Source organism: Clinocottus analis, unplaced genomic scaffold (genome assembly GCF_023055335.1).
Source record: "Clinocottus analis isolate CAN_PGR_092001 unplaced genomic scaffold, fCliAna1.0.p SCAF_8, whole genome shotgun sequence".
NCBI classification, from domain to species: domain Eukaryota; kingdom Metazoa; phylum Chordata; class Actinopteri; order Perciformes; family Cottidae; genus Clinocottus; species Clinocottus analis.
In genome coordinates this window covers 14600914-14619186 of record NW_027176240.1, presented here as the reverse complement: position 1 = coordinate 14619186, position 18273 = coordinate 14600914, and the positions used below count along the sequence as shown (strand labels likewise).

At 41.5% G+C, this 18273-nt stretch overlaps 1 protein-coding gene across 4 annotated transcripts in view; it reads left to right on the top strand.

Annotated features, from left to right (window-relative positions):
- Window positions 1-18273, top strand: part of macrod2 (mono-ADP ribosylhydrolase 2) — a 377376-nt gene that overhangs the window by 98458 nt on the left and 260645 nt on the right. For all 4 annotated transcript variants that reach the window (XM_068568505.1, XM_068568504.1, XM_068568506.1 and 1 more), the window contains exon 4: window positions 12061-12090. In XM_068568505.1, the coding sequence (XP_068424606.1) occupies window positions 12061-12090 (30 nt within the window). The remainder of the gene's footprint in view (window positions 1-12060; window positions 12091-18273) is intronic.

Genomic DNA, 18273 nt, shown 5'->3' with positions numbered 1-18273 from the left:
TTTGCCAAACATGTGGCTGACTGACGTGTGAGATCTTTCAAGCAATTTGTCATGTTTTGCCTCGAGACCGCGAGCTAGTAAACATACAAAAGGTGGAGCGAGAAGTGCTCTGTGTTTGTTTGTTGGGACTCAGGACCTGTCCCTACTCATAGTCCCTGATTGGTCGGTGACTGGTGAGACTGGCTGAGGTTAATTCTGGGAAAAGGATGTATCACAGCACTGTGGCAACCAATGCATTTCAAATGATGTGTCCTTGGGATGCGGGGTTACTGCTGAGTCCGTCTCCTCGAGCTAGGAACAGTCTTAACTATAGGTATTATTGAATGGGCCTGACAACGGAAAGGTCTTGTTGACTTGTGCAGAGTGTGTGGTTACACAGAATGTCTGCCTGCCCTCGAACATTATCGTTTAGAGGAAAAGCTCATTTCTTTGTAGGGACTCAACTTATTAAGTTGCTACTGTTGCAACCGCTTTCTTGTTCTCTATAACAGCTTGCAGGGCTCTAGTTTTAGGGACTTGGTAATAAAGAAACCCAGAGAGGATCAAACTGCTTCTTCAGCTACATTGGATATTGTGAAACGGTAGAGTGGTGCAGTAACTGCTTGCACAACTGATTTTGGACATTATGACTTGTGACTATATAGTACCTGATGACCAAAAATGGCGGGTGGTGGTTGCTGTCTTGAGGAGTGAGTCTTGCTTTCCTTTGTAAATTGTAAATTGTTCAAGAGAAAAATACTTTGCACAGTGTGTTTTGTGCTCATGGAGTTCTTCTCAGCAAAACACAAGAATGAATCCAGTTTCTCTCCCTCCATTTTTGGCTTCCAAATCTGAATTACAAACAAATCCTTTTCACCTCTCTCAATGTTGCTTTTGTCACTTCTTGTTTGATTTTATGCAGAATTCCTTTGCAGGCTGTCTGGAGCTTTTCATTTCATCCTTCTTTGTATGTGCTGCTTTTCTGGTCGAGACTCCAGTTTCTCTTCTCTTCTTTCCCAGGCTCCTACCTGCTGAAGAGGTTTTTTAGTCATTTGCGAGGGTGGATTTGTATTATTCTACACTGGGATCTGCGTCTTTAGGAAATCAAGACCATTAAAATTGAGTGTTAATGTGGGGTCATTTGTGTGTAAGGAACAGGAATTAAATAAGGAGTTAAATAAATCATGGAGGGGATGCCTGCTCCCGGTGTTTTCTTCTCCTTTAACATTCAGCTCTTCAGACGGCCTCACAGTCTTGGTTTGTGAACCCAAAACAACCCCTTCATTTTCTTCAGCATGTGTAAAAAGCCATATAAATTGGTTCTCCAGAAGTGACAGGCTCCTCACAATGTAACTAGTGTGCTGGCGTGACTTAGTGTCTGATTGGTGTTTTGGAGCTGCCGGACTGAAGCAGCTATCTGTCCACCGCCCCACCTCCTATTGTAGAGGCTCGAACACAGGAACGCTAAAGCTGACAGTGTTGTGTAAAACCGGCCTGGTTTGGCGAGAAGGACCGCAGGGTTTGCCTCTCATTATTACCTACATTCTCCTGCTGCCCACCTCCAATATCAGACTAGAATTGTTAGTGCTATTTGACTTTAGATTCCCGTACGGCATCTTCATGAGAAAAAAAACCTCCCCTCATCTGACTGTGCTGGTATCCTCACGTCAACCTTCCTGGTGAGAAAGCCGGTCGTTGTTACAGGGTTATATATCCCAGCAGGAAACCCTAAAGTCACACTAATGCTTGTTCATTTATTTTCCGCAAAATGGTTAATACACAAACTTTCCATCAGTACATCGATGAGAGAAAATCTTGTGTAAATCTTGGCTTTAGCGCATAACCCAACATCAATATGGCGTGTGCATGTGTGTGTGTGCGTGTGTGAGCGTGCGTGTGTGGTTCAGCAATAAAATAAAGAGCTTGGAGGCAAGCCAATTAACAGCTGCAATTAAGCAGTACTGCAAAGTTCAGCAGGAGGACGGCAATATAATTTAGAGAGATATAACCATTGTCAATCTATTCTCCCAGATAAGTATCCCCATGATAACAATTTCAGTCTATCAGCCTGCAATACGTCTGTCAATTATTTAGTTTGATTTGGTTGATTATGTGTCCCATTTCAACACACAGAACACTTTCTGATACAGAAACGGATGCACACCTTGTATGTTCTTTATCAAAATGCAATGTATGCATCGTAGATTTACCTTGTTTTTCCCAATGAAAGCGTAGAAGTTTGTCAGTGGCCGGGACAATGCAGCAGAGAGAGGCGCTTGTACGGGATACGTGTCAGCCAGGCAGGGTGTTTTCAGACCAGTGAGAGGTGCAGTACTGTGAACTTGATTTGAACAGAGTGATGGATCATATCAAGGCCATTGACATGAAGAAATGAGTATCAAAGCAGAACACTAAGAACCACAGTGCTCCATATTAGGCAACAAAATGGAAGAAAACAAACAAAAACATATATTTAACTCTTCTCTGCTCTTCGTCTTCCCAATCCCCAGTTTTATTCAAGCTTGGATTTAGTGGACATCGCCAAGAGGAAAACACGCTTATCTGATTGTATAATTCTCATAGTGTCAGCACTCTGTCCTACTCTTTCATAGACTGCCTTTTTAAAAGCTCCTTGAATAAGCAATTGAAACATGTGGTCTTTTTCTTTGAACAAAAGGCTGCAGATACCAGTGAGCAGGAAATTATCTGTTGGGATTCTGTGTGACTGAAAAAAAGAAACCCAGACGCTTGTTTGAAGATGCACCGAGTGAAGTGAGCGTTGTGTGATCCATAGGTGCTACAAAAGAAAGAAGCTCAAAGCAATATAAGACGATTATTGTTGCAGGCCGTGGCTTTCCTGCACCAAAGCTAATTCCAACATGAGGAACTCTGAGGTATTTATGTATGTGGGAACCCTTGTTTGCGGTTGGCGCTATAGTATTTACAATATTTAAATATTCGGGAGATAACGCAGTGGGATATCGATGCACAGTTGTCAGTCCAGTTTCATCTTCTTTGAGCGCTGATTGTAGGGCAGGAAAATAATAGCATTCACAGCTCCTCTTCAAAAACCAGTATGTAGAACTGCAGTCTTCTTCTCGACCTGTGATCGGGTGTGTTTTGGCAGTATAGCATAATTCAATTCACTCTTAATCTTAATACAGATATGATTATTCATGAGATCTCATCCAAGAAGGGTTAGCTTATCTTTGTAGGCATTTTCATCACCTACTTCAGTGGACTGAGCTGACATGTCTTCATTTAGATTGTTGCACTTGATTCAGGAGCTGTGTATGTAGGAAAAAGGAACGTCTGTCTGATAGTTTTCCCGTAAAACCTCACCGCACGACTGTATGTTTTTATAATTTAGTTTTTTATTTAGTAGTTTTCTGTGATATACGTTGGAATTGTCATGTGGTTACAGAGTCAGTTTGTCTCTTAATGTTAATAAATAATAAATGTTCATACAAGCTGTCAAAGTACAACCGTTGTGTTCATTAAAAGAGGTAATTTATCACATGTTGGCCTCCATGTCTATGAGCAAAAAGCCTTTTGTGGAAATGTTTCTTTTTCTTCTTTTTTCACAATGGTAACATGCTATCTATGCTATCTCTTCTGGACTCCAGCCTGATTTCTGGTTGGCGCTTGAGGGAGATGAGTCTTTGTGACATAAACGGAGTACTTCTGGAGCCAGGGCTCACTTCACACATCACCTCAACACTTACACCGCTGTGATCAAATAGACGCTGGTGGGAATGGATTCTCTTAAGTGCCGGTTAAGTGCATTTTGCTAAGGAAGTAAGAGAAGTTAAAATACATTTAGTATTCAAAAAAAGACAATGCACTCTTCTTTAATGCAATGTTCTGCACTTAAGCAATATGGAGTCTAATACTGAGAGTATATATCAAGGCGACGGCCAGGCCCTCATTTTCTATTTTCTGCAAAGAGAAAGCAGTGATATGTAAGTAAATTGATTCAGAAACCTCACTTCAGCAGTTGAGAATCTCCAATTTAATGCCGCCCTGGCTCTTCCGTGTGGAGGAATCTCAGCCATGTTATTTTGGATATAGTAAGAGTAACTGTCTGGCTGCCTGGTGGGTAGCTCGCTGGAGGTAGTGGACTGTGAAGGCTCCAAGGAGCCATGCGGGTCTTTACCATACCAATAGGCCCGATTGCCAGTAAGGAAAAGGCTGCATTAACGCAAGGCTGATAAATCCAGAAATGGGACTGGATAAATCCATAATATGCAGCTGCTGGCCCAAATCCTGCCAGAGCTCTGCTGTGACACCGGGCCCTGCGAAGTTTGCAGATAAACTATTTCATCTCAACCAGAAAATCATGGTACCTCTTCAAAGTTTGCACACCAAGCAGAGGGTTGGTGAATATCAGTTGATATATCTTGCTGTGTTACATACGTATTCAAAATGCATATTGTGCACTGACTATTTTTATTTTTATCATCTGCACTTGCATATACTGTGACTGTCTAAAGTGTTAATGGCCTCAGACCTTTGAGCAATGATGTGCTCTGCGATGTCAGGCCAAAAATTAGTATATTTAAGAATATGTCACTATGAAGATTTAAATGTATCATTAAGTAATTTAAATTGATTATATATGATGTTATTTGTGGGACTTTGCCATGTCCACTAAACTTTACTTTGACATTTCTCTCTACGCGCACACACACACACACACACACACACACACACACACACACACACACACACACACACACACACACACACACACACACACACACACACACACTGTAAAGTGTGTATGAAATAGAATAGAAATAGAATAGAAATGCAAAATTGAATGTGTTGTTTTTCTGAGATTGTTAAGCTTGTGGTTTCTCACAAACCGCAGACATGTTTTTGATGTTTTTCACATTGCATTTGTGATTAAAATAGTGGAAACGGGTCAAAACAACTTCATCTAATCAACCCTGCCCGCCCTGCATTGCGCCTTTGGAACCCTGGCAGTGAGTCTTTCTCGTTCATGTTAATAGGCTGTTTGGTGTTGAAAACAATTATTAAGAAACACTTCAATCGTTATAAAGTTGTTTTCTGTGTCTGACTTTGGTGGCATTGACTTTCCCTTGGTGTCAACTTCACAAGAAATACAAACTTGCGCTTTGCAGAGCCCACCTACAGCTTTATTTTCTTGTAATTTCTCCAAGATCCCTTTTTAGGATTGGGGGTTGAGCAGATGCAGGTGGATGTATATTTATGAGGGGGATGTGTATTTCAGGGAGATGCAGTGTTGTGAAAGGTGACCTTGTTAGATAAAAGGAGGGCTCGGAAGCCAAATGATGAAAGAGAATGGGATCATCCTGGGCTCATTAATGTGGATTTGAAGGTCAGGTAATTATAACAATAGACAAGTGGGCTGGCTTTGGCATCTGGTATTGTTGCTTTGTCATGAAGGTGACAAGGCTGCGAAGGAAAGGAATTAATCACTGTGACACCACCCTGTTGTCACATTGATGCGTTCAGACATCATAACATTACTGCTATAGTTCTAAAACGATGCTGCAAAAACAACATCATTTCAGCCATCAACATCATATGACAAGTGCTGTTAAGAATATGAACAGCCTTAAGGAGCAACCTCCGTTCTCCTGATATTGTAATGAATATTTTAAAAATAAATCCAACCTAAAGTTAAATTGCCATCATTTTTGTTTGAGTGATTTTGTTTGACGAGTCTCTTTTAAAGCTACTGAAAATGTTGCTAGACACAACAACAAATCTGCAACCCACATGGCTGATGCTGGTATGGTGTCACACTGTAGCCAAGGAATCCCACTGCGTGTTGGAGCCAGATGAGCTTTTAATAGCTTGAACTGAAAATACTACGAAGGTTCAACCCAGCATCCAACTTAATGGACATTTTGTTTGCGCTGAACTCTTAGTATCAATACACATGAGGAATGAGACCTGCTTGATGATGTCACCGGAACCTTATCAACTTCACATAACAACCCAATGAATGGCAAACGAGGTCTGCAACTCTGCAACAAGGTCCTCCTAAAATTTTACAATGCAGAATAACCCTGTAACTTACTGTAAGCTGGTGGAAGACAGGGTATATAGGAGGACTTTGGCAGTATAGTATAATTCAATTTAATTTGGTGTTGTGTTTCACAGCAGACACGTCCACAAGGTTTTCAAAACAAGATGTTGAAACGAGCACAATGTTATGCAGTGGCAGGTTCGGGCTGCAAAGCTAGCTACCCTTTTAAACTCGGCAGCTACATTCTTATTTTATTTCACACTTTGTCTAAGTCAATGTCTTACTCTTGTATCTTTGTTTATAGCATTATCCTCACTAATGAAACCTGAAACTTTAATGACATTTGGTGAGCGTTTTGGGAAATACTTTGACATGTAATTTGATGACATATTGCACACTCTTGTGTTGAGTACAACCCTGTGCTCTCTACTTGTTTCAGCCACAGTTGCATAATTGTGACTGAAGTATGCCTGGCTTTAGGCTTTGTGTGTTTGCGTGTGTGTGTGTGCGTACGTGTGGAGAGGGAGACTGTGCTGCTGGGATCATGCCACCTCTACCACATGTTTGTCTGGCTCAGTCGTGCTCCTCAGGGACCACTAGAAGCTCTAAAGAACAAAAATGCCAACCAGTATCATCAGACGAGGCAGCATGTTTGGTGAAGCATGCATTTTAGATGTGCCAAAATAGGAAATGCCACTGTTGCATCTCTCTCATCCTACAACTGGTGGCTCATTTAAGTTTTATTTCTATTTGTGCGAATTTTGACAGCTTCTAAAGTAAAAAAAAGGCCCTGTCATTAAAGGTTAATATATAACCCCAAGCTCCATGATATGTGTTGCTCTAGATATTAAACCCTAGCCTGTATATCTGTGTGTATGTATGTATGTATCTATGTGTGTATGTATGTATGTATGTATATATATATATATATATATATATATATATATATATATATATATATATATATATATATATATATATATATATATATATATATATATATATATATATATATATAAAGGTGTGTGTGCGTGCGTGCGTGCGTGCGCACATAGGCACTGCTTGTTAGGAAAACTGGTGGAGTGGAAATGTGTCTGTGTGTGCTGCAGCACATTGTTCTGCTCAAAATGAATCCACTCCACTGACTCTTTGAACCTCGCCATTCAGAGCTGACATGTTAAGCATCAGAACACTATGAGGAGGAGAAATGTCAAATGACCATCTAAGTGTCAACCAAGGCTACAAATGATCATCTTTTTGTGTCTGAACTCTTTTCTTCATTATTTCAGGCCTCCCATTTGCCGTTCATTCTGTTGTGGGTGCTAATTCGTGCACGTCAAATTAGCTGTGGATATGATTTCTAATTAAAGCAGGAGAATGGAGAACAAAAAGATGTGACTCCCTGTTAATAAGAGCAGCTCCGTGGACCTAGTTTGTGGCAGTTTTTTTGTGTTTTGGATTTGCTAAAATGATACATTCTTCTTTGTGGACGGGTAAGACAAAAGGCAGTGAGCGATGCTTTTGCTATAAAACGGAGCAATGATCGTCACAACACAGTTAATTTGACTCTATATTTACTGAAAATCCTGCTATGAGCAGACACAGCGAGGCCAATAGCAGTATATTGCAGTGGCCTGCCCGGTTGTTTTGGAAAAGTGCATCAATATTTTTTTGGACTCATCTATCTGCAACAGAGCAGGCAACTCGAACCATCATTTTATTTTATTTTTATTAGTTTCTGTACTCCAACTTTTATCCCACAGTCACAGCACACAGAGTACACTATTAACCTCTGGTCTTATTGAGAAGTGTGCGAGAGGATAAGGGCACAGTGTATGATGGAGCATATTTAAAGGGTTCAGTTAAGGTGGCAGGGACCAGAAGGTAGACAGTGAATCTGTTTACTGCCCTGAGGTTTTGTGGCCACGCACTAACACTTCCCGTTTCACTGCATGATCTAGGGCTCTGCTGACGACACCAAAAACACACAACCCAGATCCATGCCCCACTGCCCTCTGCATACACGGGACTCACGCACTGAAGTGCACACAAGCCGTTTTTATGAACGCTCTGCAAATATATGGACCCACTGAGACAAGAGGGTGGTTTCACCGTCCCTTTTCACTGTGTTTGTGTCCGTGCCGGCTTCCTGACGCAGAGCCACAATCCATAAACTGGGCCTGCTCTGGCAAGAGATCTGCTATCAATATATTCTTGCTGTCAAAATACACATGAGCGGCGCCACTGCATTGTCATTGGTTGAGGGATAAATGAGGTTGCTGTGGGGGTTAGGAGTTCAGAGGGCAGACGGGAAGTAGGTCCTCCCACAGTGACAGTTTGGGCATATGTTTGACGGGCAAGCCTAATGCCGTGGACCGGCGGCTCCTAATGACCTGCCATCTCCAGGCTGTCTGGGGAGCCCTTCCACCGAGATTTATGGCCCATGTTGTGGTTACTACTGGGACGACTCACAGCAGCACTCCTGACAAACGAAAAGTCACAGCCTCCCACTTTGGTTTCACTCTTTTTTTCTCATTAACTGGGCCTATGCAAGTCATCAAGGCCTTTCTTAACTTCTACAATTCATTTCCAGGTCCTGTGAAAGGCCCACGTGCTGGTATTGAGAATCATTTCCTCACACGCGGGCGCAAAACTTACGTGCTAGTTGGCCGTTAGCTAACGTATATGCGTGTGTTCAAGTGCATCCTTTTTGACCAGGACATAGGCGTGAGGCAGCACAGGAGATGTTGTGTTCTCTTCTCCGAAAAATTGATGAATTGATTCATGGAATTCTCAAGGGTGCACGCACCGGCGGACGTCGAGGAGAGGATGCCGAAATCAAAAAACCCATTAAACATACATTCAAAGAGACAACTCCACATGCACACACTCAGACACTGCAGAAGGAACCGATAATGGTCTTCTGATAATACTAATTGTTGGCTCTCTTACTGCTTCCCTAAAGGCTGAAATGTGTTGATCCACCACAAGATAGCCAGGCTGAGCCCAGGGCAGGCTCAAGCAGCAAGGAGAGCTAGTTTATAATTAATACACACTCTATAAAATATGCATTATTGGGTGGATGTGGCCGAATATGGATTTCTGTTTTGATTTTCACTCAGGATAATTGAAGCACTTCTCAGGCATGTTGCACTGAATAAGGCACAAGCTAATAGCCTTTGCTGCCGAGTGTAGAGCTGCTGCAGGTTAGCTTCTCTGACAGCTGTTTCTTATTTGTCTCATGCTTGAAGACGGATTGTCAAAGCAAGTCCCCAACCATTTTGAGATTTTAATGTCTCCCTTGATATGCATCGCTGTGGGCTGAGCTCACTGCCTCTGTAGGTTACAGATATTTTGTGTGCTTAAGCAGCACAGTGTGCTTTAAGATAAACTGCCAAAACACGTTTCATGACATTCTGATCGTTAAAGGAGAGGAGGCAGGGAGAGGGGAAATGAAAAGGCATAAAGCAGCGTTTTTACCCCTCCCTACTTCCATATTTATCAAACCCACTGCAGAGATGAGATGGCTGTCGAACGCGCCTCATCTCCCAGTGGGCTATTGCCGTGATCACACCAAGTCACATGTGGTTAGAAAGCATCTAGCATCTCAATCTCTAAACTATCCTGTTCACTAGTACCACTACCCCACCACCACAGACAGACAGACAGACAGACAGACAGACAGACAGACAGACAGACAGATGCACACACACACACACACACACACACACACACACACACACACACACACACACACACACAGTTGAGTTGTGTTAGACTGATTAGCAACCACATCTCCAATCTCTGATTAGGTGTGGAGTAAATGAAGCGCCCCCCTCAGGTACGCATTTCCATAATGTCAGGTAATTAAACCCCAGTGTTTTAATAGCCCAGGAATAGGAAGACTCCCCAGGAGACTAGACAATGATGATAGACTTTGCTGAAGACTATTAGCTTGCCTTGAACTGGCACTGGAACTATTCTTCCATTGTGCTGTTAATAAATATACAACACGCTTAAAACATTAACATCATGAGAAAAGCTACACATACGTCCTACTGCAAGTTACTCTGGTGATAATGCATTTACTTTTTTTCACTACATGTTACTATGTTTTTGAAATGTAAACAGAAACAGTTTCTTTCATGGAAATGCATGTTTGAGTTGTGTGCTTGTTGTTGTTGCTGATAGAATCCTGAACTAAACAAAAGCTGGCGGAGCACAAGTGTCTTTTTCATCACAGAAAAACCTGGAGAGGTGCTATTGTAAACATGACAGTGGATTGTTAGTACATCCCTGTTAGAGTTGCTGTTTCTTGTGTGTGTGTGTATGTTATGCTCATACTGTATGCAAACACACACACACTCGCACACAGTCACACACGCAATCACGCACACAGTCACGCACTCAGTCATGCACAGTCACACGCACGCACATAACAAAAGCCCTTTGATGGAGCACATTCTGCAGTGGGAGAGCTTTCTTTGTCCCCTTGCCCACTCATATGTGTGGCGCTCAGATGAGAACAATGCCAAGCCATAATGGTGCCACAGAAAGGTGTGGAAACTGAGTGAACTACAGAAGTCCCCTTCATTCACGTAATCAGGCAACACACACAAAAAAAAAAAAATGTCCACAAGACTTGTGTGGCTGTCACTGAAGAGCGCTCCCTTCTACCGCTTGTTCATTATCTGTTGCTTGTGCGCCAAAACGTTTTCCAGAAATAATAAGCTTTTAATGGCGTAGCGTTCCCTGCTGATGATAGCCAATGCTGTAGCTGGATTTGAAGATCATTAAAGACATGTTGCAGTGTAGGATTCTTCCAATGCCCGCTGGATGAACTGCACTTCAAACGCATCGGCTACCTACTCTCAGAAACACCCAAATTAACAGATGTACTTTAAATCCCCTCTAATCTTTCTCCTCATGTGCAACGGGTGTCTCAAACTGACGGATTTTAATGATGCAATCTCCACAAATATAGTTGATGTCGGGGATTCGCATAGACAACACGGGGCTCAGTAATACCACGAGTGTTTGTATACTAAACTATCTTAAAGCTGACAACAGAATAACAGTGAGCGAGGCTTTACTCTTAGGATGCTCTACATGTCTATGTCGCCCAGAACGGAGCCTCGCTCTTTGAGCACACAGATCCTGCACTGAAGAGCAACTCTCTGCTTATTTCCAACGATTTGCGTGACCAGCTCCTAATAAAGAACTGACCCCGACAAAGCCATGTGGTAAATCTGCTTTTTTCTGTTGAGCAGCAGTAGATTCAACTGTCTCAAACTTCAAGCCTCTGTTAATTACTTTTAATGAACCACATCTTTTTTATTGAGCCATAACCTGTCGTGTTTCCAAAAGAAGAAATCTGCCAAGTCGAGTGCATTAGAATTAGCTGCGGATTGAATCGCACGTTTGTTGCCAAATTTAGTATTCAAAGAAACACACACACACACATAGACAGACAGACACACACACACACACACACACGCACACACACACACACACACACACACACACACACACACACACACACACACACACACACACACACACACACACACACACACAATGATCACTTCTATTTGTTGGAGATGTGATAAACACATTTTTGGATGAGATTCTTGTTACCTTTGGGTGTCTGTTCTCGGATTATATTACTTTGAAATCTTGTATTGCCAGGTACAGCTATTCAAACGTGTGATTACAGGTTTAACTGAAGAATGCGACAAAAAAATACAGTACATATCATGATCATTCAAGGCTCTTTCAATTTTCTTTTTCTGTGAAATTATCCTGGAGGTTTCATGAATCATTCTATTCCATTGTCAATCTCGAGAAAGCTGTCAGTCATACTTCCGTTCATTGGATGTGTGCTTGACACATTTGATAATTAAGTTTCAGAACAAATTTCAGATCAAAAAGTTGTATATTTGAAAAATCCCACAGGTGCAGCTAAACAGTCCAAACTTTCATGCCCAAAATTGCTGACTTATCTATATTTGCTTTCTCTCTGAAGTTTACTGAGTACTTTTTTCTCTCTCTTTTTTCAGCAAACTCCAGTCTTCTGGGAGGAGGGGGAGGTGAGTGAACACCTTTTGTTTTTCTTTTTATCATCTCATTGCTTGTTCCCAAGGTAGTAAAGCAATTAAAGTTGCACTCATCCCATCTTATATGGCACATCTGTATTTTTCGGCAGGTTCATTGCATACTTAAGTGTCTATTTTGCTCTAAGTGTCTGTGTTAAATTTGAGGCCAAAACATTAAAGCGCAGTGCAGCCTTGCACTGTGCCTCTCTGAGAGATGGTCATTACTTTAGCGGCCTGCCGAAGAACATTATCATCAAAGCAATGGAGGAAATATGAGGCAGCCGACCGTGGTGTGGGAATAATGGGTTGGGAACTGCCCAATCCAACTGTTCTTCTTTTCTTAAATTTGACTTTTACAGTGACATGATTGAAATAATCATTCTTCGCCATAGTAAGATAAGATTGGGCAAAAATGCACCCAGTTAGACGTGGAATGCAAATTTTTTTTCTTCTGAAGGGGAATTTTTTGATGATATGCTGGAATAGTGTGACAATGAAATAAGGTCACTGCTTCAACTCTGTCTGTTTATCCATTTGTGGGTGTCACTTTGAATCTGTCACCGTCCCCTGACCAGCTCACAGGGTGATCCAAACCAGGACAGTAGACATTATAACATTTTATGTGATCTGTAATCTATTTGACATGCCCGTATCTAAGACATGTTCTTATGTTGAGTGTGTCGTGGGTCTTTATCATGATTACTATTGTAGGAGTTAATCTTTAATTTCTTTAATGCAACTAATAAACAAAAAAAGACTCTATTCCATGTTTTTCAGATTTTTGTAATAATAGAACAAAAAGAAAATTATTATACTGGTGACATTAATATCTTACTGTACAGAATTGTATCTGTCAAAATGTTTCTCCAAATTACAGTCCCACTAAAGAAATTGGTTTAAGAAAAAATTTAAAAAAGAGAAATTATGCACTTGTTCCTGTTTTATTATTATTGTGATCTGAACACCTGGTCTGAGATATGAGTCATAAAATGCGAGGGATGTGGATAAAGCAACACCAATTAGCAGCATTGCTAGCTGCTAAGTGCGCATGGCATCCATCAGAGTGTACCCAGCCTGTTGAAAGCTTATTCCCCTCATCGTGCAGCCTAGAGTGGCCCTCATCTTGTCGGATCCACGGTGAAGATTGCAAACTTTCCAGCCGTTGCTGCCTAGCATTGTACCCAATCTCTATCAGCGATATGGAGTGCCCTCAGCGCACAGCCATCGAAAAATATTCTGTGATTGAGATCAGAGGTTGCCAAGTCACATCTCCATAACTAAGCAGAGCCCTGTAAAGCGGGTATACTGTCCTCCTGATTGGCGTCCGTCTCTGCTGCAGTCAACTTTCAGTGTTCATTTGCCACAAACGGAGAAACACAAGAGGCAATTTAATCTGCTCTTATGTTTTCATTATTGTTATTTGGTGGCAAATCACCTTTTCACACTTCTGAGAATCTTGGAAGACGTGTCCTGGTTGATTAATCGAGGTCAGTCCTCCACTAGTTATAGGCGTCAGGGTGTTACAGGTTGCCTCGCTTTAACGCAGCAGCAGTCAAATGAAGTTGATTTTGGGGGATTTTGTCAACATTGGAAGGTGAGATCTTGCATGTCATATGTGCCCCATGACCCTATATGGGCAGCAGCTTGAAGTAATTAAATTACATTACATGTCATTTAGCTGACGCTTTTATCCAAAGCGACATACAATAAGTGCATTTAACCGTAAGTACGAACTAAGAACAACAGGAATCAAGAGAGTACAATTTCTTAAATAAAGTCAAAATACAAAGTGCTATCAGTAAATTGGTTATATAAACCCCAAATGAGTTATAATAATTGTGTTATGTTATATATATATATATATATATATATATATATATATATATATATATATATATATATATATATATATTCTTTTAATCTATATTTTAATTTAAAAAACATTTCATAACATGTTTTCATCATAACTATGAATATCCAGCATGATCTAAGTAAGATTGGCCGAAAATGCTTTTTGAGCGCTTTCTGACGTGTTGTACTGTGTACTTCAGATCCTTAACAAGTTCACACATACTAATAACACCCCTTGTTGGAAAGAACAAGGCCTAAAGAACCCGGATCTGAAATAAAACCACAGAAAAACTAAAGTTTTATGAAAAACTACATTCCCTTTTGGCATGCCCGGATGAGTTTTCTTCAGGAGCTTCCGCATCTGCCGTCTTACATAGTTCCAAGATCCTATCGCAAACAGGTGAATGACTGAACCGGAAAACATGTGACAAAGTTAAAAAATAAATAAAAAATCTCCTGCCGTTTTGGGAACTTTAATGTCATACTTGCAAGAAAACATTTTGGTTGATTGTGACCTGCAACTGTGCTTATTAACTCCAGAGGAATTCTAATTGTAGCTGGTGACTTTTTTTGAGAGCAAAGCCTCCTTTCATTCTTAATTGACTTCCAGCGACGCTATTCCTACCAAGTTACTGGCACAAGATACAAGGTCAACTCCCTGTAAAAAGCTAAGACTCACCTTTTCTTGTACTAATAATAACCCCGACAAGTCTACTTTATTATTTGTGCATTCTTTTGCAGCTTGTTGTGGTTATTTTGGCCAAAGGAGAGATTATCATTATCTATCTATCTCGCTGAAAATGTTACTTTTCCTCCCAAAACAAAGCTCTCAGCTTTTGTCTTTTATCTGCACAAGGCCAAGAGGGGCTTTATCTTCCAGTGTCTTTATCACTAGACGATGGCTGCTAAACCTGCAAAACTGTTCTCTCTGTTCTCACCCTGGCCCTCACTCCACCCCTATCTGTGGTTTGGCATGTGAAGACCTCCTGCCTTGGTGGCGGTGAGGATAGATGTGAAGTGGAGATGTGCTCTCGTATAGGGCCGGCCTTATCTCCCAGCTGTCTTCTCGGGGCACTGCAGAGGGGCAGCTTCACAACAGGATGATCCATCATGTTGGCCTCACACACCTGAGCCATGTTTAGTCTGCGCAGTTCTTGAGGTGGGCCTCCTGCCAGTATGTGAAAACTGGACAAAGTATTTACTTTATGGGAGAAAAGTTTAGTTTACCACCAACCACTCTCTTACATACCACTCCCTATATGTGGAGGCATATTTTTTCGTGAAAAGCTTCCCCTCTCTCTATATTTTTATTATTAATTCAAGTGTGATGGTCACGCTAAAGCAGACAATAAAGTTATTTTTTGGTAATTGTGTTTTTGGCTAAAAAGGGTGGAGATAAGTGAAAATGAAGCGCTCTGTGAGATTTGTCCGTTCCCAAAAAACAGATTATTATATTCCTTCCATTAGTTAAGAATACATAAAAAGAATAGAAAACATCCTCACGCCCCGATGCCCCATTAAATCCTTAGAAATCACTGATGGGAATTCTCTCTGGGTTATACGTCTTCAGTATTATGTACACAATGGGGTTAACCAAAATAGCACTGTTATCTGCGTTAGGCATGTTGGTCTCTCTGGGATTTCATACATACATAGAGGGAAATAACAATGATCTCTGATAATAGCATGCTAAATGAGGCCTCTGTGAATAGAGGCTAATTATGAATGGTACCAGGTTGCTCTTGTGATGTGAGTCACAGCATGGCTGGATGCTGGCACAGGCCCAAGAGAGTAGACTTAATGTAAACATCATGTTGTCTATCTCTCTACCCCCCCTCTCCCCCACACACACACTTTGTCGCCTTTTCACAGACCCACTGACACACGTACACTGAGCCATGTAATGATACCACAAGGCCCCGTGTAGCCAGAGAGAGGGAGCTCCATTTTCCTTTGATGTCTCCATCCAGCAGGGGAAATGGTCTGATTAGTTTTCCAACCAGAACCGTAGCCCATTTAGCACCGGGCTTTAACTAGACCACCCAAACAAATCGTTCTTCTCAGGTTCAGCCTTCTCTTTTTGCTCCAGTCAAGCAGCGGGACAGATGCATGGTTGTTTAGTATGTCCTGACGCTGGCTAATTTGGCCACGGGCTGCTAACGCTCACTGAACTCGCCAGCCTTTGTCATTGCTTGCATAACATAGGCTGAAGTGCTGTTTCCCCCTGGCTCTCCTCCCTCACAAGTTTCCTAAACTGTGGTGTGAGTCATAGCAAGTACCCAACACATTCTAATGTATGAGATTAATTATGCTCGCTGTGATTATGTCGGGCCGCGGCGGTGATCATATGGTTCTTTGCCCTCCTCTGCAACTGAAGATGGCATCGGACACTGACTCGCAATGGCTCAACGAAGCAATGCTAAGTGGCTCTGCCGAGAAAATGATGTGTATACAAAGGCCTGTAAATGACTAATGGAATTAGCAGAAGGAGCATAATGTCCAAGCTCTGGCTGCTGGGTGAAACATGAGAGCTTCTGCTTTCAGTGCATTTTTCCGACCACAGAAGTAGAACATCAATATTATGGCTTCATACAATTAGCATTAAGATTTCAGCAGGACAATAACCACAGTACTTGTTCCTCCAAAAGCGTGCTCCAGCATGCTAAAAAAAAAAAAAGGATCTAGTTTGGGACATGTTTGGATAATCCTTTATCAAGATTCCTGGGTGCTTTGGCGTGCTTATCTCTATCTGCATTCGTTATGCGAAGAAGAGCTCTGTTTTCTTTTCCTGTCACCTCCAGGTGAACCATTATCCTCTGTCTGGGTCCTGCCCCAAGCTTGTTTATTGAGCAGATTGAAAGAGACAGGGGCATGGTGTTCTGTGCAGGGGGAGGGGTACAGGGTGAGATATAGGATGGTGTTGTGTGATGGCTTGGGTCAAATGGCCTTATGTCCCCGTCACAACCAAATCAGCTCACTGGAAGCCCCAGAACACCCCTATATGATTGATCACTCAAATATGAAATATTATTCTCATAACTCATCGATTGCACACTATGCCTGACTGATTGTCTTTAGTTCACAGATGGTAGTACCATCCATTAGCATAACTTATGACAGAGATAAGGTATTTCCCCGTGGAGTAGCCTAAATAATGTAAAATGATAAATTGAATGCAGAGATTCCTCAGTCAGCGCGGTACCCTTGGGATTCACTTATCTCCTCATATTTAGTGGGCAGTTAGTTACACCCTGATCTAGGTCCACCTTGTATATGTGCTGTAATGTTCCATGTGCTTTTTAAAGTGTGTTAGAGAAGGCACTGCTATGAATGTGTGTCTTTCTGGTCCTGCTGTTAGCAAGTATTTCTGAGGTAAACTCACAGCATGAAGACGTTCGTATTCTCTTCCTCTGTCTGTGGGATTTAAGTATGTGCAGTTTATCTACCGTTCATCTGGGTAGGGCAAGGCTTTGCATTTGTACTCTTCATGCTTTCTTTTAATAGTGCCATCCAAATATGGGATTGCCCTCTTGAGCCCCTGACATTTAAATACAAAAATAAAAAATAAAAAAACATATTGGAATTGGCCTCACTTTTCATGGGCAGAGAAGTAATTTTGTAAATTGCACTGACTTATTAAACTTATAAAACAACTTTACGTTCACACATCCCAAGTGTAATGCACTTCTAAGTTATGCATTAACACTGCACTGTATGCTACCACTCAAGTGTTGCCTGCCTTTATTAAATTGCATCCCAGTGCACCGACTGTATAATATGCCCGAAAAACTCTGCAACTCCCATCTATTTATTGTCTATATCAACAAAGTTTATTCTATGTTTTATTATATCTGTGTAGCAGTATTGTTCCTTGTTAGCAGTTGTTGAGCTCCATATGACTATATACAGTTATGTCAAGTACACTGACATCTCAGTGGAAACATTATGGTCATTATATTGAAAAATTATCATGATGTACGAGATGTACTGTGCCCCCACACTGTCAGATCATTTCACCCAATTATTACAGATATGACGTCACTTAGAGGGCATTCCACTAAATTCATCAGGACAAGGTCATCGTTTGGACTGCAGTCTGCGGAACCCAAAAGTAATGGAAATTGCATTTCAGCGTGATAGCTCTCTCTAATGTCATCTCTGTCTGCCACCGCAGAGAACAGACCACAACCCCCCCACCCTTCCTCGTCCAATCAGCAATGATGGATGGACTAATTGATGCAGAATGATTGGGCCATTCATTTGAGCCTACAACAGTGGGTTCCATATTTAGGATTAGCTTTGTATTATAATGGGAAGGAGAGAGGA